The sequence below is a fragment of the Argentina anserina genome, chromosome 3, assembly GCF_933775445.1.
Source record: "Argentina anserina chromosome 3, drPotAnse1.1, whole genome shotgun sequence".
Classification (NCBI taxonomy): domain Eukaryota; kingdom Viridiplantae; phylum Streptophyta; class Magnoliopsida; order Rosales; family Rosaceae; genus Argentina; species Argentina anserina.
Window position 1 is genome coordinate 13,992,101 of NC_065874.1, and position 10,823 is coordinate 14,002,923.

At 37.7% G+C, this 10,823-nt stretch overlaps 1 protein-coding gene across 1 annotated transcript; it reads left to right on the forward strand.

Moving 5' to 3' along the window:
• LOC126787109 (homeobox-leucine zipper protein ROC2-like) lies at nt 1-7,394 on the forward strand. Its single transcript, XM_050513041.1, has 13 exons — nt 1-507; nt 615-719; nt 1,150-1,350; nt 1,447-1,618; nt 2,165-2,436; nt 2,910-3,008; nt 3,092-3,456; nt 4,245-4,298; nt 4,493-4,611; nt 5,993-6,097; nt 6,323-6,451; nt 6,495-6,977; nt 7,237-7,394. Exons 1-13 carry the CDS (start codon nt 1-3, stop codon nt 7,392-7,394), a joined length of 2,769 nt encoding a protein of 922 aa, XP_050368998.1.
• Nucleotides 7,395-10,823: the final 3,429 nt, after the last annotated feature.

Here is a 10,823-nt window from a genome sequence, read left to right on the forward strand (position 1 = left end):
ATGAAGCTACCTGAACTACCACCACCATCTCAGCAAGTCTTCTCGGAGAATATGGGGTCATATGTTCAGGTTGCAAGTAATATTTCCAGAGCCAGTGATCTACTCATGGCGGTAACTTCAAGCGCCGAAGTCAACAGAATGAAAATCATTGATTTAGCTTTGGAAGCAATGGAAGAGCTAAATAAATTGGCCCTAGCTCGAGAACCTCTATGGCAGTATGACACAGAAAGCAATACTGAATTTCTTAGTGATGTCGAGTATATGAGGGAATTTGGACACATAAGTGCTTCACTGAAAGAAATTATTAGAATGGTTGAGGTGGGAGACTCTCAATCCGAGCTCCCAAGATTCAGAAACATTAACGATTCTGAATTTTCAGTGGAAAGTGAGTATGGCCCAATGTCAATAGAAAACCAACCTGAAAAACCAGTTAGTTCGGAAACTTCACGAGCTATTGAATATGTCAACATGAAAGCAGTCCACCTTGTTCATTTGCTAATGGATTTGGTAGGTTGTCTTTTAATTTAACTTAAATATTTTGTTCTCTAACTGACAAGTCTGAATAGTGAAACATGAAATTGATACCGACCAGTTATATTTTGTTCTCTGTTCAGAAGCAATGGCTACTGGTGTTTCCTAATATTGTGTCTAGAGCAAACATAGTGGGAGTATTATCCTCATCAAGATCTGAAGGCAACTATGATGGAACCCTGCAAGTGGTAAACTAAATGGCTTATTTAGGCATCTGTTCCTATCACATATACATAAATAAGGTTATCATCTTATGCAGTTTATCCTCGACTAAGTTTTCGCTACAGATGAATGTATTATCTCTAGTCGATTTTGTTGCTATAAACATGACAATTTCAGTAAATGTTTTGCTATCTGGTTAGGTAAACTAGTAGCACCTTGTACGCAGGCACTAGTCTATAATCCCGTAACCAATCATACTACTCGTAATTTTTTGCTATCTGGTTAGCTAAGCTAGTATCAATGTGATAAAGGGATCTGTTACGTTGGGGGTATATTACACACGAGAACATACAAATCGCTTACAGGAGGACTTACGTACTGAACAATTACTAATTTAAAAGCTTACTCATAATATTCATCATGGCATCATTAAACTGATAGCATTTTGATTTCCAGATGACAGCGGAGTTTCATGCCCCAACACCACTTATTCCAGCTCGAGAAAGTTACTTTGCAAGGTACAGTAAACAACTGGACAGAGATATGTGGGTAGTTGTTGATGTATCCTTGGAAGATTTGTTTCAGTTTCCATCAACTAACTTTCGGAGACAACCATCAGGATGTATAATTCAGCAAATGCCGAATGGATGCTCAAAGGTGACGATTAACTGAGAAATTTATGTGGCTACATGCTTAATTGATTGAGCAAAAGTTAAATTCAATCTTCAATAAATTTGTATTCGTGTATTGTAGGTCATATGGGTGGAGCGTGTGGAAGTGGATAACAGAATGGTTCACAATATGTTTAAGACACTGGTCAGTTCTGGTTTTGCATTTAGCGCAAAGCGCTGGGTTTCCGCTTTAGTTCGACAATGTGAATGGTTGGCAACTCTAAATTCTACAAGCTCCCCTACATCTGATTGTAGTAAGTGATTGTGCAAGTCGTTTAATTGTTCCTTGCATTTTGACTAGAACTTGATGCCATTACATGTAAAAGCTGATAGTTAAATCAAGAATGTTACCAAAAGAAATTCCTTTGCAATTTTCATATATAGTTTCAGTTATCTCAAGTCACAATGATTTTTTTCTATAATTTGCTAAAGGCAAAAATGTTAGGTGAAACACATTTTCGAATATTACCTGGAAACCACCTTATCATGTGGTAGCTCATGTGGCATACAAATTTGCCTGTATAAACTTTCATAGTTTCATTTGATGATGTGCGTTTAGCTCTATGTATGTCATACAAGCTGTCACATAGATACCATTGGCTTGGCATCAAATGTATTTAACAACCCTAACTAACCTATGAGCCTATCAGAAACCTTGGTTACGTGCTAGTTAAGGGCTCAAACAGTACATTTGTAATCGTCTTCACTCTTCATTCTGAAAATTATACTACACTGGATTTTGATTAACTTACACAGTATTAAACTATTACTGGACTTTTTTTTTTCTGGATAAAAAACAGTGTTAATATCGAAAGATGGAAGAAACAGCTTGTTGAAGCTTTCGGAGAGGATGATGAGAAGTTTTGTTGCTGATATTAGTGCTTCTATAGAAAACAAATGGAAGACATTACCTGTGTCTGGAGCCGAAGATGTAAAGGTCACAACTAAAACTAGCTTAAAGGACCCCGGAAAGCCGCCTGGTACCACCTTATTATTTGCTACTTCTGTCCATCTTCCAGTCCCAAGAACTCAAGTATACAATCTGCTTCGCAGTGGTGAAACTCGATTCATGGTAGGTACAATACTTGTACACTTAAATTTGACAATGTGCATTTGAAAACGCATACATAGTAATCCTTGATCAAGTTCGAAAGCATTGGACTTCTTATATGCAAGCCAAATTATGAATAAGAGATGCATGAGTAGATAAGGAGTTTGAATCCTTTGTGACAGGTTTTCTAGTGCAAAGTGGGATCATGTAAAGATATTTTCCAATCTATTCTTCATTACAGCTCGAATCACCATATCAAACAAAACATTAATTTACAGTATTGTCTCTTGTAACTAACAGATCCCATTTTAAAGGAGTAACGAGTACGTAGGTCATGTTTATTTTTGTCTTAAAGATTTGAAATAAATCATATTGCAACACCCTTAATTCTATTATTAATAGAGATGTAAACTTGAGATTCTGTTATCCAAATCCTTTCAAATTTTTCTTTGCCAAAAGGCTGATGGACATCCATTTACATTTGTGTGTTACAGTGGGATATGATGTCGTATGAAAAAGATACAAGAGAAATTGCTTATATCGCAAGCGGTGACCATACGGGGAATCGTGTTTCGATAATTGAAGTAGAAAATGTAAGTTCTTCAGATACCATTTTCCATCAAGAAGGCCAATGGGACTTGACAATTCTCACTTTTCCTTCCTTTTAACTTTGCAGGGTGCAACAAAGGAGATTGAAGTATTCTACTTGCAGGAGAGTTACACAGACTTAAATGGTTCATACGTAGTTTACGCACCCATTGACCAGTTGGCCATGTCGGCTCTTTTGGATGGCGTAAACCCAGACGAGGTTCCTATCCTTGCATCTGGGTTTTCCATCCTGCCCGATAGACCAATGGCCAATATTGATGAATCTGGTGGAAGTCTGTTAACTCTTGCCTTGCACATCACGGAAGGAGGCGCAACGGAGGAATTTATCCCTCCTAGCACAGTTCAAACTATACTCCACATCATTGCTGGAACTGTGATCCAAATCACGCATGTACTCTCAAATGATGGAGAAAATAGTGTCGAACCAGAGCCGTGAGTCCAGCTCCTTTCCTCTGAATTGAAGCTGTTGTGTGATTGAAAATTGAGTATTTGAATGGAAAATGATTTCAGCAGAAATATTATTACTTAACAGTGGAACTAATCAAATTAATTAGTATGTGTGATGATGTGAAATGCTGACATTAACGTATTGTACTCGATCTTCTGCGTTATGCTCAAATTAAAACCGCTTGAAGGGGGTCTTCAGTACGTAGAAATCTCACGATACGAGGGAGTAAAAACCGTAGGGAAGTCGACAAGGAGGGTAAGATGGATCGACTGGCTACCACGTTGCGCAGCTGCTGCATGCATATAAAGGATCGGAACTTATTCCAGGCACCGAGGTTAACTTGAACCGATTGTTATTATGCAATCTCAACTATCTATTTAATCTTGCTGTTTCCAAGGCATTAGCTTGAATACTAACACTGTTAAGTAGTAAAACTAAAAAAAAAACAGTTAATATGGTAATAAATTATTAAATTGAATCGTTAATTCATGGTAAAATCTGGAAGTTGAGCGGCGCCGCCTGGCCATCATTTCACTCCAGCCGGAAAATGAAAGATCAGAGAAGCAATTGGAAACCCCATAACTGAAAATTAAGGTTGAAAAGGAGGAAGATCATTTCAAAATTTCTGGGTTCCTATAAACAAAATCTAGAATTATTGATTAATTATCAAAACCCCATACATGGATAATGGATTGATCATTGATGGCCGAACGAACCAGAAGCAAATGGATTCTTTTTCTTCCATTATATAATTGGGTAATTGGCAATGCAGCTTTAGAGGAGTTGAGGGCTTGTATCTGGAAACCACCAACAATGTTGAAGATCAGTAAAAGAAACTCAATCAAACAAAAAGCAAATCTGGAAATTTAAATTCCAGTTATTGATTGACGAGTTGTTGAAGACAACAATCTTTCCTTCGACGTCGTTTCCTTCTAGAGCTTATTTGATCCATGGATCATGTGGGCTTCTCCATCGCTGGAGATCGATTGTAATAATCGGATTTGAAAGTGAGGGAAATAGGGAAGAAATCAGTGAGAGAGGAAGAAAGAGAAAGTTTGGATTATGCGACGGCGGTGTCGGTGGGGACCTCGCATCCGGTGACGCGCTTGCAACCTTCAACGACCTGGGAGGGTTCGAAGGTTGGTGTCGGCCTTCGGGGAAGATGGAGAGGAGAGGGTGAGGGGAACCCAGTAGTTTTTACCGTCTTTTAAATTTTTTTGTCACTAACGATGTTAACCAAATCTGTTAGGTCATGTGATTTGCACATGGGCGGTGCAAGTGGACCTTAGTGCCTTGAATAAGCTCCCATAAAGGATGGCTTTCTTCATCCAGCCTGCTAGCTGGTTGCATGGTCATGCAAATGGGTCAAATCCAGAGTGAAACGGATGCTCAAAGCTGAGTCGGGCATTAATGTAAATTTTCGAAGGGTTCATTGATGAGAGAAATTGGCTGAGCCAAAAGTAGGTTTCCCAGGTGTTGTTGTTATTCTTAGTAGCCGTTACAGCTTTGAAATAGGTCGCTCCATCACGGATCACTGTGTCATGTATGTGTAAATTCTATTATCACCAACCGTTACATTGCCGTTATCAAAGAGAACTCTCTACTCTCTAGGCCTTCCGCTCTTCGCGTGGGTTTTAATAACGGGAAGGGGCTACATGCGGGCAAACTCATCCTTACATAGTAATATGGCCGCAACTCGGTTGAGTTTGTTCGGCAACGTTTTTGCTTCATGGCTTCATGCGCACGCATGCCTAATAGTTTTAGCCTGAAGTTCATCTCCGGAGACTCTATACTCAGCGTACTATCCCGGATTTCTTACACTCAAATTAACCAAGAATTGAAGCATCATACCTCATACGTTGCATATCATCATAAACAAGATAGTCAATTAATTGCCCCGTGAACATGCGATCACCTTCGGCTGCAGAAGCACGGTCACGTTTACTTCATTATATACCATTACTTGCAGCCTTTAAATTAAAAAAGGGGTTCTTATAAAAATTTCATTTTTCATGCATGAAATTATAAAAAGATCAAATAAGTTTTGAAAATTAGAAAAAAAGTCATTTTTAAAACAGCTTAAAACGTAGCCCCAAATGTTCAGAAAATTTACGGACAATGCCACTCAAATAAACCGCACCTATAACCGCGAAACGCTCTATTTTATTATCTCTCAAAAACCCAAACTCAGACCGCTTTAAAACTCATTGCATTTCTTCAATGATTTTCTCCTCCTGAAGACGACTACAACGGCGACGACGACGGAGAAAACGTTGACGACGACGAAGTTACTAGGAATCCGAATTCGACGCACCGATGCAATCGTTCTCAACGGCTAATTGTGAGTCTCAGGATTTCTCTCTCTCTCTCTCTCTCTCTCTCTCTCTCTCTCTCTCTCTCTCTCTCTCTCTCTCTCTCTCTCTCTCTCTCTCTCTCTCTCTCTCTCTCTCTATCGTTCGATGGGTTTGATTTGGTTGTTGTTGAACTCAATTTGAATTTCTTGATTTATCTGTTATTCAGGACAAAAAATGGCAAAAGGAGGAAGAAACAAGTCCAAAATCCATAATGATGATGATCAAGACTTTGACGAATGGAGGACCAAGCAGAAGCACGACCGCCAGCAAGGTATTAATCCCTGAATTGCAAGCTGTAGGTCTAACAGTAGATAAGCATTGGCTAAAGCTTTGAAATCTTAAGTCATAATGCATTTCAAAAAAAAATTGTGACAGTAGGTGTGATAGTAGATGTCATAGGATGTGTCACAGCTTAAGCTAAAACATAGGAAATCTTAATGCGAAAATGCATTTCAAAAAGGTGTGACAGGAGGTGTGACAGATGTTGTGACAGTAGGTGTGACAGGAGGTGTGACAGGACGTGTGACAGATGTTGTGACAGTAGGTGTGACAGATGTTGTGATAGTAGGTGTGACAGATGTTGTGAAAGATGGTGTGACAGTAGTTCTGGCTGCATTTGTTAGTGGTAAAATGTTACTCAATTTTTCACTATGATTGATTGTATGCAGATTCAAAATGTAAAGTCCCACCAAGCAAGAAAACCACAACTCTCAAAAGGCGGAAAATCAGCAAGGAGGAAGTAAAAAGGAAGAGAAGGAGAGAAGAGTCTGAAGAGAGTGACGATGAAACACAAACAAACAATGAAACAAGTGCAAATGACACTGAGAATGACAGTAAGGATATTCATGATGACAATTCCAACAGTGAAGATGAAAACGAAGACAATAGTGGTTGGAGTGACGATGACAATGACAATGATGACGACGACGATGATGACATTGACGGTGAAGAAGATGATGAGAGCAACAGCAGTAGTAATGAGGAGGAGGAGATTCCTTTGAAGAAAAAAAGTATAAAAATGAAGGGGATGAAGATTAAGGTGAAGGGAAGGGTGAAAGAGAAGATTTCAGCACAAAAGAAATCCAAAACTAACAAGCCAAAAGAGAAAACCAGTAAAACGGCACCGAAAGCGAAAAAGAAGAGCAAAAAAGGTAAATATTGTGCTATGTAGAGTAGCAGTAGTATGTGTGATAGCATGTTTCACAACTTGAGCTAAGCCTTGGCTAAACCTTGAATTTTATTGCCATAATGCATTTTAACGTGTGACAATATGTATAATTGTGACAGTAGGTGTAGTTGTGATAGGTGGTGTGACATGAAGTGTGATAGTAGGTGTGAGGGGATGTGTGCTATTTACAGTAATTGTACTATGGAGTAATTGTGCCTAATATTTCAATTGTTTCTATGCAGACCAAAGCGTAAAGTATAGATCAGCATACCCGGATCCTACTCCTTATAAGAAGAAGATCAAGGCATGCTCCTTGCAAATATTGAGGGAAGGGCCGTTTGGGCAGTTCTTCTCTACAATATATGATGGAGTGATCACAAGGAAAATGATGACGAAGTAGATCAATGGATTAGTGAAAATCCTTGAGAACTATGATAAGGCCAAGAAGTCCTTCATCTTTACTGGCAAGACTTTTAGGATTTCTGATAGCTTCATATCGCAATTGTTTGGTGTGCCACTCATGGGGCAGTTTGTAAATTCCAAGTCAAAGGAGGAAGTTCCGGAGGCAGAACTAATATTTGGAAAACTTTCGACCAACAATATGCTAACGCAGAAGAAAATCACAGACGCATTGCAAAAGACGCTAAATGAATATCCTACGACTGGGGAAGATGAAAAGAGGGACATCAATGTCGCAAGACTTGTATTGTTGGACATGTTAGCCATGTTCTTTGTCCCCAACTCAGGATCGTTCATCGCATGGGAGTATGTTAGGGCGTTGTGGGGAAAAACATCACTGGCAGACTATGCATGGGCAAGGGAAATTGGCCACATCTTTCGGTCTTCGCTCAACGCAAAAATTACACGCTCAAGCCACATACTCTTGGTAAGCATGACTTAATTCTTTATTTCTTTATTTTCTCATATATAGCTTGGTAAGCCATATTAACATCTTATTTTTGAACATTACTGGCAATGTGAGAAGACCATTGTCATACGACTAATTGAAGGTAGAGAAAACAAATATCCTCTGGCACTGCAGTGGGACCTGTCAAAACTGGTGCCGATTCTTGAGAAGTATGACAATAATCACCTTGCGGTATGTATCAATATGATGGTCTTTTATTTTATGTTTGTTGTGACTGGTTGTGTTACAAGATGTGTGACAACATGTGTAATTGTGGTATATCTATATGTGTTTCAGAAATTGTTTCGCAAGGTGAAACAAGAACCTGAGTTTAGCAGCTCTGACAAAGATGAAAACGCTGAGAAAGATGAAAGCCCAATGCTAAAATTTGATGTTGAGGCACTGGAGGCACAAATAGCAGACCTCCAGGAGAAAAATATTGCATTGCAGCAAATCAAGACGAGTCTAGAGGAGAAAGTAGTAAAGCATGAGGAGGAGAACGAAAGGTTGAGACACAACTTGGAGAAATTAAGAGCGAAGACCAAAGAAGATGATGAAAAAATACAAGAATACAGTCGGATGATAAATGCGCTGTCAGCAAGATCTGAAGAGCAAGAATACAAGACTGCTCCGATGGAACAAGAGCAACATGAACATAGCGAAAAGGAGAAAGAGGTGTAGCACGAAGATACTGAGCTGGCTGTGGAGAAAGAGAAGGAGAAAGATATGCACCACAAAGATACTGAGCTGGCTGTGGAGAAAGAGATTGAGAAAGTGGAAAAAAGGCAAAGAGCTACAGCATGAACAAAATGATCATGGTAACTAAATCTCGAAAACTCATGCAAAATGGAGGAGAGGGGGATAAAGTTTTTTACTTGATATGAAAGATAATTTGTTTATATTTAACATCAAACAAAAATATTTCTAAGTTTCTATGAATCATGAATTATGTTTTATACACACCTGTGTTTTTTTTCTCATATGTACTTTGTTGCTTTTACATGTGTCACGACCCCAAAATTTCGAGTATGAAACTCAAATTTCGAAGTCATGAAAAACACTAAAACAATCTCAATGAATCGAAATCATTTTAAATGCCACAGGGGATCATCTCTGAGTTCAAAATACAACTCAGTAAAACTGATTATTACAAACCAAATTATAATTCGACATTATAACAAATGGAAATGTATAAACCTCATAAAAACCTCACAAGAAAGTCACACAAAATCCTCACACAAGCTGGAACTAAATATCTTCAAGTCCTCTGAGCGGTCCGTCAATTCCTGCTAATCCACACCTGCGGAGTCATCCACTACACCATCGAATTGGTACACCGGGATTGTAAACACAAACCCGGTAAGCTTTACAGCTCGTATGAGTAAAAACAACAATAAAACTCGCATATTAATATATACGGAAATCCACAAAAACATCAAATATAAATGCACTCATGAGTCGATGGACGGCCCGTCTGGTTGTCCAAAATATGGAAATGAAAATGCTTATGAGAAATTGGGCAACCCTTCTGGTTAACCAAATGCATTTATAATACGGGTACTAATGAACGCTGGTACACATCTGTTACCCTTCACGTAGTACACCGCCGATATTGGGCAACCTTCTGCTATCCAACATCCAAAAATATGAGTACTCATGAGCCGATAACCCGTTTGATACCTCTCATGCAGTACTCCGGCAGATAGACTAGAGCTCTAACTGTATCGTAACTTTCGCCCGGCCAAAGGCTAGGTTCCGACATGCCAAACACGTCCGAAGACATAAACACGTCTGAAGACAAAACGTTTTAACAAACTCCATTTTAAAACCACATACAATAATCATCACCTCATATTGTACAAATCAAATCACATGCTCGATATATAAATCTCGTCATCAAAATGACATAATCACGATAAATCATAACAGTATATTATATAGCAAATTATATATATGTACTTATTTACCATTTATACAATATATATATATAATTCACTATATCATATACATGTCATATTTTATAACCACGTCCGGAGACAAAAACTCGTCCGAAGACAAAACGTTTTAACAAACTCCATGTTAAAACCACATACAATAATCATTACCTCATATTGTACAAATCAAATCACATGCTCGATATATAAATCTCGTCATCAAAATGACATAATCACGATAAATCATAACAGTATATTATATAGCAAATTATATATATGTACCTATTTACCATTTATACAATATATATATATATATATATATAATCCACTGTATCATATACATGTCATATATCATAACCACGTCCGAAGACAAAAACTCGTCCGAAGACAAAACGTTTTAACAAACTTCATGTTAAAACCACATACAATAATCATCACCTCATATTGTACGAATCAAATCACATACTCGATATATAAATCTCGTCATCAAAATGACATAATCACGATAAAATCATAACAGTATATTATATAGCAAACTATATATATATATATGTACCTATTTACCATTTATACAATATATATATATATAATCCACTATATCATATACATGTCATATTTCATTCTTAAAAATTCTGCAAAATGTTAAATCTCCGCAATGGTAGATTCGTAAATATGTGAGATTTTACTCACCTTATCAACTCGAACGTAATTCCACAATTTCCGAAGATAATTCATTTCCTTGATTTATAGATCACCTTGAAAAGATAAGAAACGAATTTAGAATCGTTACGTAAACCTTTAAATGCCGAAACAGTAATAAAATGTTACTGTTCAGCAATTTCTGGTTTTACGAATTTACTGTTCACATATTCACTATTCACGTATTTCTGTACAAATACACATCAATTACGTATTTTTATACGTGTACATAATGTTTACGTATTCATGTACGTATGAATACTATTCAAATGTAAATACTGTCTCAGTA